Source organism: Miscanthus floridulus, chromosome 10 (assembly GCF_019320115.1).
Source record: "Miscanthus floridulus cultivar M001 chromosome 10, ASM1932011v1, whole genome shotgun sequence".
Classification (NCBI taxonomy): domain Eukaryota; kingdom Viridiplantae; phylum Streptophyta; class Magnoliopsida; order Poales; family Poaceae; genus Miscanthus; species Miscanthus floridulus.
Window position 1 is genome coordinate 104,970,991 of NC_089589.1, and position 22,568 is coordinate 104,993,558.

Sequence of the window (22,568 nt, forward strand, 5' to 3'; positions counted from 1 at the left end):
AATTCTGAAGATGGGCATTGGCATCCTCGGAAGGTTTGCCATGAAAAGGGCTTGCTTGCACCATAGTTATTAGTGTTGGCTTAAGCACAAACTCTTCTTTTTCGCTAAGAATATTAGGGCCTACGGCTACATTGGAGATAGTAGGGAAGGAATAATCGTGAATTGTCTTAACAGATGCACCAGAACTGGTTGATGCAGTACTGCCAGGATGAATAGGATTGGTGGGTGGAGGTTCTGAAAACACTGGTTCATTTGGGATTTCTGAATGGACTGGCTCAGTTTGTGGAGGATTTGGACGGATCGGGGGAGGTTTCTCCGAGGAGGGGTGAGACTAGTTCTCGCCCTTCAAAGGAGAACCTCAGGATCATCCTAAAAATCTTCCGACAAATTGAATCCACCCATACTTGACTTTGTTGTAAACAAAGCAAGCAGACTCTAAACAAGGAAAAATCACTAAAACTATACTAACCAAATATCTAGGCCAATGTCTTCCTTGGCAACGACGCCAGAAATGTTTGTTGATATTCCTTATGACTATTGGATTAATTCCGCAAGCGTACAGAATATATCGATGTAGCACTTCACTTGGGAGTAAACCAAGTATCGTATTTATTTCCACAGAGAAGGCATAGTATGACTTAGATAAATGATTAACTAAAATCTGGTGAATTACCTAGGCACGAATGTGATGGAATAAATGAAAGAAAACTGCATGTTTACACCAAAATTTGGGAAGAAGATCTTCTGATTTTGTATTTGGGTGTCTTGTACTTGTTTTTGTCTAGATTAATCAGTCATCATAAATTTGCTATGATCCAAGAGCATCAGTTATTTTGATTCATATCATTATCATTTAATATTAGCTGATAATCCTTGATTTAAAGATCTTCATTTCATGGCGCCGGATATCGACTATTTAGTCAATAGCCTTATTGAATCGGCTATCTAGCCGTACATTTGGTACCTTATGAAGACTTACCTGATGAGGATAAAGATGTCATTGGTAAGGCTATAGAGGAGTTTCAGAACAAGTGCTTGTTGTCATACACCAAAACACGTGATAATAAAGTTGTTCAGAAATATCCACTATCGAGAGTTTTGATGCATGGACCGTCAGATACAGATGAAGCTGATGATAGGCATTTCTTTATAGAAGTTGTCAACAAATCTGTTCATGATGCAATGCTGAATCATAATACAGCTTTCTTGAATACATTCCATAATACCATGAAGGAGGTGTTTCATGGATTTCCACCTGATCAGGTTGGATCAGCTTATTACAATATTCCACATCTGTCGACTAAGGGGGCTAATCAAGTCGGTACTAGTCATCAAGAAGCAGCACTAGCTAAGAGTGATGATGTCCAGGCAATTCAGAATTCATCTGAGCAAATTTAGGGTGCTACTACTAATCAAATGTAATATAATCCAGGATCATCAGTGCAGCATGTGCAACAGCTGATAGGGCAAGTTTAGAATCAGATGGTTAATTTTGGTACATCAGGCCAAATACCACCGTCGGCTCAAAAAATAGCACCATCGGTTCAAAGGATTCATAGAGATACAGATCCTAATGTTTTCAATCAGAGATTTCAAACAGTAAATTAGCAAGGAGCCTGACGGATAGATATTCCATAAGGATATCATTATGGTTCAGATTATAATACCCTCTATATAATTCCAAATCTAGGATATGAAGGCACTTACAATTTCAATCTGCAGATGGGTCAGCAATTGCCAAGAAATCCAAAGTCAAATGCTGATGAATTGTTGCTCAGAGTAACCAAAATGATGAAAATTAGTTTGGTTTAAAACCAAAAGGGCAAACCTTATTGTATAAACGTCCATATCTAGAGTGGTATGATTTGGTGGCCCTTCCTATGAACTACAAGCTTCTAGAATTTTCTAAGTTCACTGGTCAAGATACACAAGTACAATAGAACATGTTAGTCGATATCTTACTCAATTGGGTGAAGCCTATGTTGAAGAAGCACATCGAGTTTATTTCTTCTCTGTGTCCCTGTCAGGACCAGCTTTCACTTGGTTTTCATCACTAGCGGTTAATTCTATTGCCAAATGGAGTGATCTTGAAAAGAAATTTCATATGTATTTCTACATTGGGATAGGGGAAAGAAAGATTATAGATTTGACAACTATAAAGCAAAGAGCTAATGAATCAGGTGCTGAGTTCCTTTAGAGGTTTCGAGAAACAAGAAACTTATGCTTTTCATTGAATTTGACTGATGATCAGCTAGCTACGTTGGTCGTTCAAGGAATGTTGCCAACATGGAGAGAAAAAGCTGCTTGGGCAAGAATTTGACAATTTAGGTCAATTAGCTCATCGGGTGGCAGCACTTAATAGCCAATTCTAGAATATGCGCAGAGATACCTGATTCTAGAAGAATGTTGCAATCGTTGAAGCTTATAATCCATATTTAGTTGATGATGATGACGATGAAGAGGAAATTGCCGTAGCTGAATGGAATTGGGGTAAAAAGATAGTAATGGTTCCAAATCCTTGGGGAAAAGAAGTTGAAGAAAGTTATGATTTTGATGTTACAAAAGCAGACAAACTTTTTGATTTCTTGCTTGTGAAGGGATAGATTAAACTGCATGCCAATCATGTTATATTACCTCCTGATCAGTTGAAGAATAAGAAGTTCTGCAAGTACCAAAACACTACTTCTCATACTACTAATGATTGCTAGATTTTTCGACAGCATATTCAGAGGGCTATTCAACAAGGGAAGCTTAAATTTGATATAGCTCGGAAAATAAAAGTTGATGATAACCCTTTCCCAAAGGATCAGAACATGGTTGATGCTAAGTTGTTCAAAGGGAAAACTAAAGTTTTGACATCAGTTAGGGCAAGAGAAACTAGAACAGTTGATCCAAAGATGCAAATATCGGCTGATGAATATAGAAAAATTAAAAGGCATCGTGACCAACAAAAGAGCTGATATGAGCAGGGAGAAACATCGAGAGATGGTGAGATGAGACCACGTGTTACATCTCAAATTATGTTGAATAAATGGCAATAGCAGAAGGAGAAAGATTATCAACGCTGGTTAGAAGAGAAGGAATATCAACGTCAACAAGAAGAGAGATATGAAAGAGAACAAGCTGAGTCACATTGGAATTGCCTTTTCTTCAGACATTGTTGGAATGAAGGTTTAAGATTGCCTACTAGAAATAATTGCTCAGAATGTAGCGAATAATATTGAGAGTTTAGGCAATCTCAAGTCAACTGCCGGTCTATCCATGATCGAATTGAATATCAACATAATGATGTGGATCGATGCTTAAAAAATAGAAGCACTCATGATCGGCTTGGAAAGCGAGTTGTTGATCAGAACTGGGCCAATTATGAAGAAGAGGATAATGAAGAGTATGTTTGGCAGGAAGGACAGTGGTGTCCAGGAGGTATAACAAGAAGTCAGAAGAGAAGAGTACAACGCCTAAGGAGCAGAGAATTAGAACAGGCTCAAAAATTTGGTAAACCGCAAGTATGTCGTCCTAAACAAACAACAGATAAGGGTCGGCTAATATTCAAATGGCTTTTCTTTTACCATATGAATTTAAAGCTCTAGTAGATCAAGAAGTCTATTTGGATTTTGATGAATCAGAGTATGAAGAGATGGCAGCCCAGTTGACATTGATATAGCAAGCTACATTTGATAAACAAGTTAAGCATCGGCATTTGAAGGCTTTATATGTGAAAGGCTTTGTCAATGGGAAGCAGATGAGTAAAATGTTGGTTGATGGAGGTGCCTCTATTAATCTGATGCCTTATAATACTTTTTGCAGGCTTGGTAAAGGACCAGAAGATCTGATTGAGACTGACATGATGCTTAAGGATTTTGGAGGTAATGCGTCCAAGACCAGGGGGCAATAAATTTTGAATTGACAATTGGAAGCAAGACTTTGCTCACTGCATTCTTTTTCATTGATGGAAAGGGTTTATATAATTTACTCCTTGGTCGTGATTAGATTCATGCCAATTGTTGTGTACCATCGACTATGCATCAATCTTGATTCAGTGGCATGGAGACAATGTTGAGCTAGTTCATGCTGATGATTCTATAAGTATAGCGACCACTACAAGGTTCTACCTCTAAAGCCACACCACATGATTGCAACACCACTAATTTGGTTGCAATAGGTGGATCGTATTGCAACCTTTTAAAAAAATGGTTGCAATATGTGCCTATAATGCAACGGACTAAATTTGTTGCAATATGTATGGTTTGTCGTTGCAACAGGCTTGTGCTACTGCAACCATTTAAGAATTGTGTTGCAATTAGTTGGAATTATTGCAATGGCATTTTTGAGTTGCAATAGTATTAGTTTTCGTTGCAATTACTTGGTGTTATTGCAACTATATTGGATTTGGTTGCTTTTGCTTGTAACTATTGCCACGGTTATTATGGGTTGCAATAATGTTCCATGGTGTTGCAATTGCTAGGGTCGTTATTGCAACAAGATTTCCGAATGGATGCAATAGCATGTTTCTATTGCCACGGTTTTCTGGGGTTGTAATAATCTTTTGTGGCGTTGCAATTGTTAAGTACTTATTGCAACTACAATTCTAAATGGACGCAATATCATGTTAATATTGCCATGATTTTTTTGTGTTGCTATAGACTACCCCTGATGCAACGGCCTAAAAGTGTTGCAATATACCAAAAATGGTTGCAATAGACAAAATGCTCCACGCATTAGACTACCCCTGATGCAACGGCCTAAAAGTGTTGCAATATACCAAAAATGGTTTCAATAGACAAAATGCTCCACGCATTTCTAAATAATTTACCAAAATGGGGGTGAGGAGGATTCAAACCCGCGACCTGCCACTAAAGATGAGCATGTCTTACCACCACATCATGGTTGTGTTTGTGATTTTTTCTGGCATGTTTCCTTATACATGTTTGGTCCAATCATTTGAAATTCAAAACCGAAATAATATGGGATAGGCTGCATGCTTGCGCCTGGTCCGAGCTGGCCTCCTGGCGCCAGCTGCAAGCTAGAGCCCATTTGCCAAGGGAATTGACGTGAAAAGGGCAATAAAAAGATACTGGCCAAGGGAATTGAATCCAAGACCTCGGACTAAAGCCAAGCGCACCGTACCACCACACCACTTCATTGTTTGTGACTTACTTCGGCATACATTGTTCTTAACATGTCAGTGAGAGAATACAGAAATTAAATCAGAAAAAATATTCCTTAGTTGAGACTCAAACCCAAGACCTCGACAAGGAACCAAGGAAGTCTAACCACCAGGCTACAGCAAGTGTTTGTGCCAAGATGGGGGAATTTTCTTCCAAGTACTAATTTCGTCCAGTTAGATGAACTGATTTGGAATGAAGAACATATGAATAGGTGGTATTTCTATTCTTAATAGTTGATATTTCTGAAACTTTTTAACAAGCAATAGCCTACGTATATGTTGTTGTGTAGGAGTTTCAAAAAAAATGGAACTCATTTGACATTTTCTATCTTTTAAATAAATTTCTGCGTGCTTACCGAAAGTAATTCCAAATTGAACTGTGCGTACCTCCAATAGGAGTCAAAAAAATTTACAAAGAACATATTTATAGTCATACATTTCACTCTATCCCATATCCCAGAGTTGTTAGGGAAAAACATTTGTTTGCTAGGGATAATTCATCCTTCTATTCCTAAATTAAGATCAAATAATTGTAATAATTCTAAATTTTGTCAGAAAATTCTACAATTTTGCATGGTAACATGTTTTTGTTATCTAATCATCATATAAAAAAACTCAAATGATTTTAACAAGGTGGCAATAGACATTGTTCACAAATTGATACATCTCTCACATAGTTATAAGTGATTAATATGAAAGTTGTACCCAATTGTGAACAATGTATACTACCATTTTATCGGATGGAGAAATTACCAATACAAGAGTTGTAAATCACGTTGGGTTGTACAACTTTGTTGTTGACAACTTTTTCATTTGAAATCATTAACTGTCCTAAAAATATGTTGGAAGCTCTCATATTTTGAAATTCAAATTTTGAATTATTCAAACAAAGTCGGATAAAGAAATGACCAAAATAAAAGTTATAGATCTTTATGATTTCTACAACTTTGTTGTTGATAACGTTTTCATTTGAAATGATTTACTATCCTAAAATTCTATTCGAATTCTTATATTTTAAAATTCAAATTTTGAATTGTTGAAACAGTGGGTTCTACAACTTTGTTTTTGACGACTTTTCCATTAGAAATTATCTACTATTTCAAAATTGTAGAAGTTCATAAAAATTCTAGAAGGAAAAAAAGAAAAAGAACGAACACGTGATGACATGCGTGTCAAGCGGTTCTGTCTTCGTCGCTGACCACGGGGCCCACCGTACCGACGTGGAGGCATAGGACTGGCCGGACCACGTCACCAACCCCACGGCCTGTGCCGCTCACCGCACCATTTCATTCACTCCTGCACAAGAGCAAATACTAGCTGCGTAGGAACAGTGGGACCCGCTCTGATGCAACAGCCTAAAAGTGTTACAATGTACCAAAAATGGTTGCAATAGACAAAATGCTCCACGCATTAGACTACCCCTGATGCAACGGCCTAAAAGTGTTGCAATATACCAAAAATGGTTGCAATAGACAAAATACTCCACACATTTCTGAATAATATATTCTATTAACAAAAAAATGCTCCACGGAGGATTTGATCGTAGGAACTAAAGTACAAGCAAACCCTCATCTACCACTGGGGTACTGAGGTGTGTTCGACATTAAGTATACTTTATATTACTTGTTTACATGATGAAGATGGCTAATTCACTTCATTTTTCAACATGGACGATCACCATCCGTATCTTCCATGACAATTTCAGAAAACAAAAAACTATCCAGCATGCTGATATTTGTGCTTATAACAGAAAACAAACATGAGTATAATAGTTTAAAGACCAACTCTAGCTATTCATTATCCCAGACAATGTGATAGTTTTCAACAAAAAAATCCAGAAACACATTACTGTTGAACAAAAGATAAGTATTTAAACAAAGAAATCATCTTCTAGGCTCGATTCCCCCACCGCGCATCTTTTAATTTTTTTCCCAATTTCCAATGGGCGCGGCCGGTGGCCGGGTGACGTGGCAGGCAAGTGGCTAGGTGATGTGGCGTCCTTGCCCAAGGGATGCCACAGAAGCAACAGTGCAACAAATTGTGTTAAAAACTATTAAATACCACAAATATAAACCAAAGAACATGTAGCTCAGTGGTAAGTGCGGTGGTTCCTAGCTAGGAGGTTCCAGGATCAAATCCTAGATTTTGCATGTTTTTCTCTCTTTTTCCCGATTTTTCCATTTTACTCTCTTTTTTTCCCGATTTTCGGGTTCAAATATTATATTTGCTTTTCTATTTTTGTTTTCCGTATTTTTTATTTCAAAAATTTTATTTGCCCCACTTGTGTCATGACAATCGCACAACTGCCAGGCGGCGATGCCTTCGGCACCATGATGTGCTCTGCCTTGCCACTTATCCATCGCCACCACTGGAGGTTTCGGGTGACGTCGGAGAAGCGCCTATGTCTTCGACTCTTCCTATATGGAAGTACTAATCTATTTGTTCCTTGTTCCTTATTCTATTTATTTCGTTACCGGATATTATAGGCGGGCATACGAGAACATTCAAGAACTACAACAAATTAATTACCTTGCAAACATCTCCTCAAATAGATGTTGGGCGTCATCCATGTACACATTGCCCGCAACTAGGGTGCTGTCCGGCCGCCATGCCGTGCCCCTCGCCCATGGATGGCTGGCTTTAGATGATGTGAGGATGGTTTATTCTATGTACACAATTTCTAGCTTCTTTTCTTCCAAAAAAAAAGAATAGATAAAATATGTTTTTTGCATAACAATTGGTAACATAACTTCATATTTTTCTAATGTCATGGTAATTATAAGGTTCTATCCAATTTTGAGGTGAATACGAGTTTGAACATGTAAAGTGCTACTTAAATCTCAAAATTTGACTTGAGTTGCTATGAACTATGTGAGAGATGTCTCTATTTGTGAATAATGTATGCTCTAACTTTATCAAAATACTTAATTTTTTTACAAGCTTAGTTATGAACCAAAAATATGTTGCCACATCAACTTGTAGAATTTTTTTATCAAATTTAGATATTATTGTAATTATTATGTGCTAATTTGGAGATAAAATTTTGAATTGTCTCTAGAAGACAACATAATTTTTCTCCATCTCCAATACATGGTCTGTAATGGAACATATGAACCTAAAAATATTTTTGTGCAATTTTTCGAATCTTATTGGAGGGACACGTAGTTCAACTTAGAATTAATTTCAATAAAGACATAGAAAGTCAATTAAATGATAGAAAATACCAAATCTACTTCGAAATTATTCAAACTCCTACGTGACAACTTATATGTTGCCTATTACATTTGAAAAATGTATTCATCGTATTTAATATAGTTTATGTACATGTTGCTTCACAAAGATGCCTTAATTTCTTATTTTAAAAAAAGTTTCTTCACATAAGCTTTTCAGCCGCTGGGCTGAATTTAGTTTGGCCCCCCGCGTCCTTCTTCGGTCCAATGGCGCCAGCCCAAAAATTTCGCACAGTTAATTGATGCTACTACCCATCCTCCTCCTCAAATCCCTATATTTTTAAGGGTATCTTCGTAATGTCATCCTGCACCCGCGCCCCAAATCTCATCCATGTCTCCGCAATCTCACCACCACAACCCGTTTTCTCCACCATAGATCGCATCTCCTCAGTCGCCGCCGCGCCCCCATCTCCTCCTCGTCCACCGACCACCGCACCCTCATCTCCTCCCTCCACTGACTGCCGCGGCGGACATGACTCCTCCTCCGTCAGCCAAACCGACCGCGCCTCCCTCCCCAGTTCCCTCCGTACCGTCGACCTCTCCCGCGGATGGGGAGGCGCAGCGGCCCCGCCCCCTCCCCTCCCTCCAACCCCCGCCGCTGCCGGCCTGGCCTCCCGGAGCAGTCGCTGCTGTGCTCGGCCATCGTCACGGCGGCCTCCCCCCTCGGGTTCCCTCGCGGGATGGCGCGGCGGCCGGGCGGGGACGGGTTGTCGAGGAGGACTATCCAGTGGGGGAGCTCGAGGAGGACGACGGCGGCGACCTCGACTTCCTCCTCCCTCCCCGCGTCGTCGTCGGGCCCGACGAGAACGGCCTCAAGAACGTCATTGACTATCGCTTCGACGACGACAGCAACAAGGTCAAGGTCACCACCACCACCCGCGTCCCCTCACCATCCCCTCCCACGATCTCGCTCCAATCGCGCTCCATCACGCGCACGCAGCCACCTCCTCTCCCACACTCCGAGGCGCGGGAGGCCTTCGAGCACGCCGCCGCAGCAAGCGCGAGGTTCGTGCGTGATCCAATCCATCCATCCATCCCTTCCTCCCCTACCGGCGTTCCGTTTTCTGAGCATGGGGCGGCGGCACCCTTACTCCTGATGCGTTCCTGCTGTCCACCTGCTGCTGCTAGGATAGGCGTAGGTGATCCTGAACACGAACACCCGCGGCGGCGCGCGTCCTGTCCCCACTTCAACGTTCGGCACAGCGGGTCGGTCGGCAGCCGTGCGATGAGGAAGTGGATCTCGAAGATCTGGCTAGAGCCCCCTTGCGCCGCCTACCGGAGTCAACGTCCACCTACGCCTTCCCTAGGATGCGACCCGGGGCCCTCGTCTGGCGGGCTCTGCCAGCGCCATTGACTGAACATCTCCAGGCTGCGGCATGGCGTTTCAGGTTTCGGAACTCAGTTCTACTCTTGCCCAGATGCTCAGTACCAAGCCCAATTATTAATATTTCCTTGATGAAAGCAGTGCCAGCATGTTCCGGGTGATGCTTGAGTCAATGCAGTGTGGCTACGACAAGAGGAACTTGGTGCCCAAGATCCTTCTGCTAATGAAACAGAGGTTACCATTTTTTATTTTTTATTTTTAATTAGTGAACCATTTGTTCAGACTAACCTGAGAGAGAAGTACTTAATTTGCCATGCTTTGAAGAGTTCAGAGTAGCATTGCTTCATTTTACATAAGCCGTTCTTAGAATACCAGTGTTTTTTAATGGTATTTGTGTAGACTAACCACATAAAAAATACTAAATTTGGCATTTGGGAGGATTAGCGTTCATACTCAAATGGGAACCTGAAAAGGTGAGATGATATTTTCAGGATGTAATTGTTTCTGATCAGTACCTTTGTCCTAAACCACTATAGATTTATGTTTGGTTTCTTTTTTTAGTTTCTGAGTTTGTGTTTGTTGGTTGATGAGTACTGCTGGGCAAAAATAGTGCATAATAGATTCATAGTACCATTGACAAATTATGGGACGTGACACTATTCTTAATTTTGGGTTTGAAACAGACCGTGTTTCGATGACTTGTTGGATGCAACCATCAGAAGTTGGCTGGATTCATTCCAACTTTTGCAGGTACTAATTAAATACATTCCTACTTAGAGTTTCCTTTCCCAATCCCCATGATGTAATTATCCTTCTGGTTTTCAGCTCATGAATGGTGTTGAAATTTAGTTGGCATAAAATTGAATCCAGAGATCCTATATAATTGTTCTTTTGGTTTTACTTGGGCTGTTAGCTTTACGTGGGAGTAGAGTTTGCTATGATTCCTAACTCTGTGATAAAACATGAAAGATTTATTCTATCACATATTTAGCCCCATGCTTACTTTAATCCACATTTAGTCACACCTTAATATGGGCATACAGGAAGCTAATAGCCTGCTGGTGCCAATGCTATTTTATTTTATTTTTTATGTGTGCGCTGCCAAAGCCAAAACAGGCTGCGTGGAGCCAAAATGGGCACAACAGAGTGTGCCTCCTAATGGGTGGAGATTACATGTTGAAGATTTTGTTGGCCTGCTTAATACCTTAGAGCTACATGATTCTTCTAATAAAAAGTGAATGGTCATAATTGTTAAACATAAAATGTTGGAAGGTTTTGTCTGCTTGTTTTATTATGATGGCTACATAGACCAAATTTCAAGAAAACATGTTACATACAGCTATCAAATCTCTCTTCAACTGTTCACAAAATCCGTTAGTTTGTGAAAGAACGTAAGAATCTGTTTGCTACAATAATTGGTTTCTTGACAAGGTACATGAAATGGTAACCAAGATTCTGTCATTGAAAGGTTTATATGCAGCTATTACTCCCTCCTGTCACAAGTGCTTGTTGTTTTGGAAGTGCCTGTAGTCAAACTTTCAAAACTTTGATTGTCGATAGCCTTTTAATTTATATTGGAAACATGCAAATCATGTGTAGATATTTCATGGGTAATATTCCAGTTTTGTTGGGTTTTGTAAATATATTTTAAGGCAATGCGTGATCCCTGGCAACAAGTCTTTGTGACTAGAGGTGGTATAATTTTGGTTCCTAGTTCTTTTGCCTGTGACCTGATGCATTTTGCTAATATTTTTTTGTGGCTACATTATTTCAGGCATCTCAGGATCATTATTTCATAGGATTGAAGATTCTAAACAATCTTGTAACGGAAATGAACCAGGTGAGACACGTAAATATTTTTGAAGTCAGTATAGAGTATACACTCCATAGGTGTTATCTTCCCTTTTGAATTTGATGTAGCATTAACACATTCATGTCTTACGCTGTTGCTAGTACTTTGCTTCCTGTGATTTATCCTAGTCGACTTGTTACTCTTGGAAAAATGTATTAACGTCCTTTTATATTTCTTTGTAAATGTCATATTTCCGAAGCAGTAGCTGGGACAATAGCAATGATTTTCAGCTGTTTGGCTGCTTGCAATGTTTTTTAACAGAAGTGAAAGTGCCTGATCTGAAATCATAGTCATTTGATGGATAATTTTACTTTGAATGAATCAGGAAATTTCAAACCCTTTAGTCTTTAATTTATGATTCCAAATTACTTACCTTCAAAATGGTTCAATCCATGCTGTTGTTGCTAAAATAATACAATTTCAGTTTATCTGATGCATATACCAATGTTAATGATTCTTTCAGGAGCAAGATAGAGTTTGAGTGGAGCACACAGCTGACCTTTGCTACAGTACTACACATAGCTTATTACATTTTGAACTGTTCAAAGTAGCTACTGTGAGTCGGATACCTTATGTGTTTTAGTTGTTGTGCGTGTGTTATCGACTAAGTTTGACATTGGATGTGGTTTCATTAATGAGTTGTACGAACAAAGCATATTTTGGATTAATGGATGTCTAAATGCTTCTTTCATCATATATTATTCAGCATGCAATTATTGTTTGAAGCAAACAAAGCGTTGCAATATGGACTATCGATAAAATAATTTAGCGTTGCAATATATGATATAGCAACAAAACACCATACCAATGGAATAGTGGGCATTGCAATAGAGTCTTCAAACTGTAGAAATACAATAGTTAGCATGGCAATAGAGGGTCCAACAATAGCAACCAGTATTGATCATTGCAATAGAGAGGCAACCTCTAGCAACCAAACATTTACCGTGGCAATAGACGGAGGCACCTATAGCAACCACAATGTTTAGTGTTGCAATAGAGAGGCTACCTCTAGCAACCAAATATTTATCGTGGCAATAGATGGTTTCACCTATAGCAACCAGTATTGATCGTTGCAATAGAGAGGCTACCTCTAGCAACCAAATATTTATCGTAGCAATAGATGGTTCCACCTATAGCACCCACCAAGATAGCGTGGCAATAGAGGGTCCATCTATTGCAATGCTATTGATGCGTGGCAACAAGGTCTATTGCAACACCCAATATCGTTGCTAGTGCACCTATTGTCACACTTTGGGTACGTGGCAATAGGTATTTCTGGCAACACCCATGATGGTTGTCTATACTATGGGTTGCAACACTACATGGCATTGCAACAACACTCCTTGGTGTTGTAATAGGGGAAAACCTATTGCAACACCAAAATGAGTCGTTGGGCAAACCTTTTGCCACGGTTACTATGACAACGCCTGCCAACGAAAAAAAGTGTTGCAATTTTGTCTATTGCAACCATTTTTGGTATATTGCAATGCTTTTAGGCCATTGCATCAGGGGTAAAACCTTGTAGTGGACAACTTATCCAATCTATTGGGAACTAGAAGATTTTGAGTGTTTTTCTGGCAAGCGATGGGAAGGAGGCTTCATTAGAATCAATGATGAAGGCCAACAGCCGATCTGAGCAGTCAGCTCTAAAAGTTTATTTTAATGGATAATCCAATAGATGGTACAGATGGTAAACTAGGACATGGCTTTACGTCGCCCGATGAGTTAGAAGAAATAGATATTGGTCCTAGAGATAGGCCTAGGCCGACGTATGTAAGTGCTAAATTGGATCATGAGTTAGAAGAATTGATAGATTTGTTAAAGGAATTTAAAGATTATTTTGCTTGGGAATATTATGAAATGCCTAGCCTAGATCGATCAATTGTTGAACATCGGCTGCCAATCAAACCTGGATATCGGCCATTTAAACAAGCTCCAAGAAGATTTAATCCAAATGTTCTTGATGATATTAAGAAGGAGACTGAAAGACTACTAGAAACAAAATTTATCCGACCTTGCCGATATACAGAGTGGATATCGAGTGTAGTTCCTATGTATCAGAAAAATGGGAAGTTGAGAGTCTGTATTGATTTTAGAGATTTGAACAAGGCTACACCGATGGATAGTCATCTCATGCCAATAGCTGATATGTTGGTAGATGCAGCAGCCGGGCACAAGGTAATTAGTTTTATGGATGGTAATGCAGGTTATAATCAAATTTTTATGGCTGAAGAAGACATAGCAAAAAACAACCTTTAGGTGCCCCAACGCAATCAGCTTATTTGAATGGGTTGCGATGACTTTTGGATTGAAGAATGCTGGTGCAACTTATCAGAGGACAATGAATTATATTTTTCATAAGTTGATCGACATGATTATTGAAATCTATATTGATGATGTGGTGGTGAAATCTAAAAGGTACAAAGAACATTTGGCTGATCTACGAGAGACTTTGGAGTGCACAAGAAAACATGGTTTGAAGATGAATCCTAATAAGTGTGCCTTTGGAGTGTCAGCTGGACAATTTTTGGGTTTTATGGTCCACGAGAGAGGAATTGAGATTGGTCAAAAAAGTATGAAAGCAATTGATGAGGCAGTACCTCTAACTATTAAAACTGAATTACAATCTCTACTTGGTAAGATTAATTTTATCACAAGGTTTGTTTCAAATATGTCAGAAAGGATTCTGCCATTTTCTCCTTTGTTGAAGTTGAAAAATGATCAATAATTTAATTGGGGTGACATACAACAAAAAGCATTTGAGGAGATAAAAGAGTATATGAAATCTCCAACTGTGTTGGTTCCTCCTAATCAAGGTAAGCCTTTTAAGTTATACGTGTCGACAGATGGCCAAACGATTGGATCGACCTTGATGCAAGAGTTCGAAGGAAAGGAACGGGTTGTTTTCTATATAAGTAGAAGACTTTTGGATCTAGAAACAAGATATTCTTCTATTGAAAAGTTATGCTTATATTTCTCCTGCACTAAATTATGATATTATTTATTATCGGCTGAGTGTATAGTTGTGTCTAAAGATGATGCAATCAAACTCATGTTGTCAATGACGATATTAAATGGGAGAATGGGAAAGTGGATTCTTGCATTATCAGAATTTGACTTGGTATGAATCGGCTAAAGCAATCAAAGCGCAAGTGGTGGCCAATTTTATTACTCAACACCATAAACCAAGCATCGGCTATGTAGAATCTATGCCTTGGACATTGTTCTTTGATGGATCATCGTGCAAGCAGTGTGGTGGCATTGGTATTGTTATTATTTTGCCTCTGGGGGCAAGTTTTGAGTTTGCCTTTCAAACCAAACCAATGACCACCAATAATCAAACAGAATATGAAGCTATTTTTAAGGGACTTCAACTTCTTCAGGAAGTAAATGCTGAGTCAATTGAAATATTTAGAGATTCACAGCTAGTTATTAATCTGTTGATCAGCCTGTATGAATGTAAAGATGATATTCTAAAGGGATACCATGATGAATGTCGAAAATTACTTGAGGAGTTTCCCCTTACTTCTCTTCAGCATATTCCAAGAGCACAGAATCAAGAGGCCAATCGGTTAGCTCAGAATGCGTCAGGCTATCGAGTGTTCCAAGAAATCTTAAGTAGTGAGACCTTGGCTAATGATTAGAGAGTTGAAATAGCCGATTACCTCAAGAATCCATCACGAAAGCTTACCAGAAAATTGAGATATAAATCAACAAAGTATGTTTTGTTAGATGATCAGTTGTATTACAAAATAGTCGATGGAGTTTTACTTAAATGTTTAAGTCAAGAAGAAGCAAGAGTATCAATGGGAGAAGTACATGAAGGAATATGCTGAGCTCATCAATCGGCTTATAAAATGAAATGGGTTATTCGTAGGTCTGGATATTTCTGGCCAACAATATTAGAAGATTGTTTTGAATATTACAAGGGGTGTCAGGATTGTCAGCATTTTGGTAATGTTTAGAAATCACCTACATCTGCTATGAACCCAATAATTAAGCCATGGCCATTTCGAGGCTAGGGAATTGATTTAATTGGTAGATTTTTCTATCTTTAAGTAGAGGGCATAAGTTTATATTGGTAGCAACAGATTATTTTACCAAGTGGGTTGAGGTGATTCCTTTGAAAATAGTAACTTCAAAGAATATGGTTGATTTTGTCAGAGAGCATATTATTTATCATTTTGGGATTCCTCAAACCATTACTACTAATCAAGGGACAATGTTCACATTAGAATAATTCAGAGATTTTGCTGCTAGTATGGGAATTAAATTATTAAATTCTTCTCCTTATTATGCTCAAGCTAATGGCCAGGCAGAGGCATCCAATTAAATTATGATTAAGTTGATTAAGAAGAAAATTGAAGAGCAACCAAGGAAGTGGTACCTGACACTTAATGAAGCATTGTGGGCATATAGGATGGCTTGTCATGGATTGATTAAATCATCACCTTATGAGTTAGTATATGGGCATAATGCAATTCTTCCTTCGGAGATTTAGACTGGATCAAGATGTGTTATGTTGTAAAATGATTTGACAGCCGAAGTCTCTAAAAACCTTATGATGGATGATTTAGAGGACTTAAGTTGTCATCGGCTGCGCGCCCTTGAAAATATTAAGGCCAATAAATTAAGGGTTGCAAGGCATTATAATAAAAAGCTCAAGAACAAATAGTTTTGCGAAGGCGAGTTAGTTTGGAAAGTAAGACTGTCGATTGGGTCTAAAGACAGCAGGTTTGGCAAATGGTCGCCTAATTGGGAAGGTCCTTATCGGATTAAACGTTGTGCACCAGGCAATACTTATATTTTGGAAATGCTATAAGAGGAAGAGGAGTTTGATAGAGCAATCAATGGAAATTTTCTAAAGAAGTATTATCCTAGCGTTTGGATTAATACTTGATAGCCGATTTGTTTAGTCATCGGCTCTAATAGCCAGTACCAGGAGAGTATCGCCTTTAGTTCAAAAAAAATTAAACCAAAGGGGTAAAAGTCGATACGATATGTATCGCCTATAAAGCAAAAACACACACAATGACAATCATGATTCATATTATGGTAGTTTCAGAGATGAATTCATAAGGAAAAGGCAAAAACTTTATTCATTCATCATTTGTTCCTAGTACAAACTAATCGAACATCTTGTTCACAACATCTTAGGCTGGTGTGATATCCACAATGACCGTTGTTGCATCATGAAAGTCCTTAATCAGCTCCTTGTGCATGTCAGGATCATCGGCCATTGGGAAGCCTAGCTCCATGGTGCGGAGGTCATGCCTGGTCTAGACTTGCATCGTGGCTAGAGCCACCGCTGCACCACGTTGAATGCCATGGAGGGCAATCTCCTAGGCGCAGGCTAGGATGTCGTGCAGACGGTTGATGAGCATTGACGGCCGCCTTAGCTACATTTGTCCCAAGTTGGAGGTTTTCCAACTATACCATCAGAGCTAGCAAACAAAGAGGCAAGAAGATTGTCAAGAAAGGGGCAGTGAAGATAAGAATGAGGGTTTTCTTAGAACTAGGCTTACCCGCCACCATGGTGTTGGACTCGGCCAACCACGCCCAAGCGGCGTTGGCTTCCTCCTCTACGGCAAGGAGGGCAGCCTAGGAGGCCTCGAGACGGATCTCAAGCTGATCGTTTTCTCGAGTTGCCTTGGAATAACGGTCCTTGGTAGCCCTCCAATCCCGGAGGAAGCGCCGGGCGTTGCCGCTGGTGTACGAGTCGGAGGAATCCAATGACTAGTCCAGCGTGGGGGCGGCGCTAGGTGTTGCATTGGAGGGTCCATTAGCCCTAGGAGGAAGAGGTTGGAGTCTGTCATTCAGGACGAACCTGTAAACAAGTTAGAATATGATTCGTTGTCATGAATAGAAGGCGTCTGATCTTACATCATGTGGCGGAGGCGCTGGCTCATCAGCATGTTCTCCTCCGGGACCTCCGCCGCCATGCACTTGCCGCGGTTATCTCCACTAGCCATGGGTTTCCGTTTGGATCTTGAGAGGGGAAGAAGAAGAAACCACTATAGGGTTCTTGAAGGTAGAAAGACGTGAGAGAATGAGAAATAGTTTTAGATACAGATGTGTTTAAGGATGAGGCCCTTGGCTGGTATTTATAGCCACGAAGGCGAGATGGTAGATATCTTGGAACGTGTGAAAGCAACCCCAATTAATGGAAGGGGAAGCATCGCTTCGCTAATAACGAGGGGAATGAGGCGTTGATGACTAAGAAGGAATTTGAAGAGTTTTTTTTGCAATAAGGGTCGTTTTTAGATTCAGTTAAGTCAGAGTAAAGTCAGAATCGAGAATCGGCTAATTTAAATTGGCTATTCTAGCCGAACCAAGAAGTACAGTAGACCAATAGGAAGAGTATAGTTATCATCAAGTTTATACAGAATATATACTACATATGCTAGAACTTAAATTACAAGTTAAGATCATCATGAATTGCTCTTAGTGCTTTCAGCCGAATAGCATCAACTTCTGCAATTTGTTGTTTGTCTTCTTCGGCTGATCCGGAAATGCTCTCAAGACTGATGCGAATAGCTTTGCCTTCCTTAACCTTGGTCAGCATCTCTTGTCTCTTCTGTTTGATGGGATAGGGGATCTGAGTCCAGTTAGACTCATGACGGTCAATGGCGGCTTTCATACTTTCCAGTTCCTGTTCGAGCTCAGCACGCCTAAATCTTAGCTGAGTCAGTTCTGGTTCAATTTTGGAAGAAGAATTCTTCAGATTATCGATCAATTGTGTTAATTCTTTGGCTTCCTACTTGTTAGAGTTCTTCTTAGCCATCAAAGCTTCATGGTCAGTCAGGTTTCTTTGAGCCTTTTTCACCTTGAGAGCTTGATCTTTGATGTTGGATAGAGGTATCAAGGCTTCAGCAAGATTTGGGGGCAGATCATCCTTAATGGCTAAGAAGATTCTTCTCATTGGATCTGCATCCTGGACCAAATCGGCGATGTTCCTCTCGAGCATTGGCAGCATGTCTTTTAGCCTATTTTTGGTCTCATCTGATAAGATTTCTTGAGAAGAAATGGCTGATGAGCTTATCTCATTTTCATCTATATATTCCTCAAAGTTGAAAGAATAGCTCAAAGCTAGAGAGTTAAGTGCCTATATGTGAACAAAAGGAGTCTTAATAGAAATAGCAAATGAATTGACAATGAGATGGATGGTGAGATGGAGATAGTACCTTTTCTGAAAGAGATCCTGGCTGAGGAGAAGGAACAACCAATGATGTGTCAACATCCGGTTGAATCGGCTCTGGGCTTTCGATGCTAGTGTCTACAGGCATCAAGATGCTTTTTAGTTTATAATTGCTATAGAAGGATAAAATGTGTAACAGAACTGACCAATTTATAAGAGCACAAGTATGAAAGCAATCACCAGAGTGATCAAACCATCATACTTGAACCCATATAAACCCGGTAGTCAACTGAAACCACGAAGAATTTCAAACCAACTTGCATACAACCAAGATCACAGTAATTCAACATAACAAGCCACATGTTACATCCAGTTCACAAGTAGTTCACAAGTACCTCATACATTAGAGTACACAGTTATTACAAAACGAGTTCACAAATAGTGGAAGCAAAGTAGTTTGAGACCATCACACACACTTAGTTCAAATACAAGCCAGTTCCATAGTCATATCCAGCAAAAGCAGTAAGATAAGATAACATAGATGATCATGCCCATGATCTAGTGTTCATCCCCCGCAGGGTGGAGACAATACTTGCAGTAGCCGTTATAGAGCACGTCATCTGCAACAAGGGGGAATAAACCCTGAGTACGAGAATGTACTTAGCTAGACTTACCTGTCATAAACCAGAAATAAATGACACCAAGGAGTATGCAAGGCTTTATCGGTGGATCTTTCTTGACAACCATTTTGCATAAAAGCTTTAGTGATATGAGAGTATAATTTAAATTATTAGTAAGCAGCAAGTTATCCAAATTAACCTATCAACTAGATTAGCACCTGTACTAGAGTAAGTAGTTGAGTAACTCCAAACATTAGTAACCATATCCGATATAATGTTGTATCATCATCATCATCGATTTAACCATCAAGTTCCATTAAGTGCATCTACGTTGCCGCTGCTCAGTCAAGTTCTCACTATCTAGGAGAGACGGTGATTCAAATCGATTCCTATCCAGCTGGAGGGGTATTCCTAACACAAACCCAGGCATACTGCGCGAAGGCAGCCTTAGGTCACCTTTCGTACAACTCAGGAATCGCGGTTCTGAGCAGCGCTGCACCCTTAGGGAGTCCACTCTGTCAGGTGGTCAATCTCACCTCGGACTTACGCCAATAGCTCCCTACACATCCTTACTACCGCCAGGGTGCGCACTTTCACTTCCCAGACTTCCGGCCTGAATTGAGCTACTTGGCTTCGTGGTCGGAACGAGTTATCCGGCCAACTAAGTGATAGGCATGCGTTCAACATGACATGAGGACGTACAGCGAATCGGTCCTTAACCGACACAGACGGGGATAGATTCACACCCAAGACCTCCTTGCCTTGTTGCTTCTCTATCGACATCCCGCCTGGTCATAATTCATTATTAACACATGGTTATTTTCCACGATAGCAAATATAGCCAACCGTGACCAGACATTATCCTAACTTGCATGTGATAGGAAATCACCTAACTTTTACCGGTCTAAGAAAGGCTAAGCTTTGATTCGCTCCTGGACCTAAATAGGATTCATGGTATGTTTACTGGACAAGGAATAGATATATATATGCAACAAGTGTTTGCATCCAGTTCCTATCACTTAATGCATCACAAATAAAGATACTCAAAGTAACCATTTTCAAAACATAGGAGACTTAGAATGCTCCGGGGCTTGCCTTTCAGAAAGGATGAAGGTTGGTGATCAGGACACTCAAGAACTTCTTTGTTGGCTCCTTCTTCGGGTGTCTGCACCTCCTGCCCCTGAACTTGCTGCTGCTCCTCCGGAAGTACTTGCTCGAATTCCAGAAGCGTGACTCCCTCCGGAACACCTATTGCATGCATATGCATAGTATAAGGATCATGCATGCACAAGAGATGGAAGATGATGATGAAATCTACAGCCATGTATAGATGGACGCATGAAAGACACGATGATACAAGATTAACATCTATTTTACTGAGTATGTGCATATCTCTTTTAGAACACAAGAACTACACACTCACCAAGATCTCACAACCTAAGATAAAGTTGTTCATCTTCAGTAAAAGGTCTAGCACCTGCAACTAACAAGTTATTTTAGTTAGCCTAGCATCTAACTCATCATACCGACCCATATCAAACAAACAAGCTCTTCACTGAAATCACAGAGTCAAGGCTGCAAACAGCAGTAACTAGTTTTATCCATAACTAGAGTTGTACTAATCCAAAAGACATGAAACAAGATAATATGGAAAGCCTATAAAATTGTCTACAATTCATTTTTAATCACTTCAGCATGATTCCCAAGTTTAGCAGGTCGAATTTACAAAAACACCCAATTAGGTCTAAACAAGACAGAGAGCAAACAAAACTGTGATCCAACTTTGAACGACTGTAACTCCTAAACTATTAGGCCAAATGCCACAAAATTTTAACAGGAGATAGATACATAAGTTATCTACAACTTTTGTATTCACCACTTTTCCAGCAACCCAAATTATCATGGTGAACTTTATAAAGTTCCCAGAACTATCCAGAAAGACACAATGCAAGAAAATAATTATTAACTTACGTTGTAAACCTACAAATGGACAAAACCAACTTCACTAACTCATCATACATGTTGAAAGAACACCAGAAAACATAGCGGCCATTCCTAAATAAATTATTTTCATGCCTTTATTAATTTATTTAGATACTTAGGTTAAATAATAAACATATGTCCAAAGTGTACAGAAAATTCTACAAAAATTACAGTAGCTTATACATGTCTCGAATAGGCTACTACATAAATTTCACATCATTTGATCAAGTATAACATCCTACACAAAAATGACAAGGCATAAAGGCTTAATATGACATAAATAGGAAACCCTAGTGAAAAGTGTCAAGCAACAGATTTTATATTTTCCTAGCATCTTTAAGGTACTAGGACATCCTCCAATAAATTTCATGGTCACTGGATTCATAGATAAATTACTAAAAGTCACACAAGGATCATCCGATGATAAAAGGAAAATCTATAAATCAAAAACCATACATGAACTTACTCTCAAATTTTTACCACAGCTTCTACTCATCAAGAAGAGCTCACCCACAAAATTTCATAATTTTTGGAGCACAGGAACTCAAGATATAAATTAAACAAGTTTGCATTCATTTAAAAACACATTTCAAGTTTCAATTTTAATCTTCCAAAAATTCCACTACAAGTGTTCATGTTATATTTTTCCTAAATACTACAGTTCACCAAGATCCTAACAAAATTGGAACCACCCAATTTAGACCTACCAAACTCAAGATATGAATTTTACAAATTGTATTCAAAAACTGAATAAATGAGCTAGCTTTCCACTCAAGAGACGCTGACAGCTGGGGCCCTCCAGTCAGTGGAGCCCGCATGTCAGTCAAACCAAAATAGAGGAGGCGGCTCTCCGGCGACGTGGATCGGTGGAGCTCGCCGACGACAGCTTCTCCGGCGAAACCAAGGGCACCGGCATGCTCCTAGCGCTGAGCCGCACCTATCTATGCCCTTTCCCCAACCGCTACCAAGCTCCAGCTAGGACGGCGACGGCAATGGCGGACGGCGGTGAGGACCCATCGGCACTCCGGCGAAGTCCGGCCATAAGGGCGCGGCTAAGCTCGGTATGAGCTTCTAGGGTTTGCGGGGAAGCTAAGGGAAAGAAGAACAGGGAGGGAGAGGGCTCCGGTGGTGGTCGGCCACGGTGAGCACCACACCGGCGAGCCTCGGACGGCGGCGGGAAAAATGGCCAATGGTCCTCACCTAGGCTTGCCCGACGTTGCGAGTGGGTGGATACGGTGGTGCGAAGCAAGGCGG

The 22,568-nt window shown here is 40.0% G+C and overlaps 1 protein-coding gene across 1 annotated transcript; it reads left to right on the top strand.

Moving 5' to 3' along the window:
* The first annotated feature begins 8,720 nt into the window (after nt 1-8,720).
* LOC136485232 (actin-binding protein wsp1-like) lies at nt 8,721-9,663 on the top strand. Its single transcript, XM_066482154.1, has 2 exons — nt 8,721-9,402; nt 9,531-9,663. The coding sequence occupies exons 1-2, from the start codon at nt 8,870-8,872 to the stop codon at nt 9,538-9,540; spliced, it is 543 nt and encodes a 180-aa protein (XP_066338251.1). The 5' UTR covers nt 8,721-8,869; the 3' UTR covers nt 9,541-9,663.
* The last annotated feature ends 12,905 nt before the right edge of the window (nt 9,664-22,568 follow it).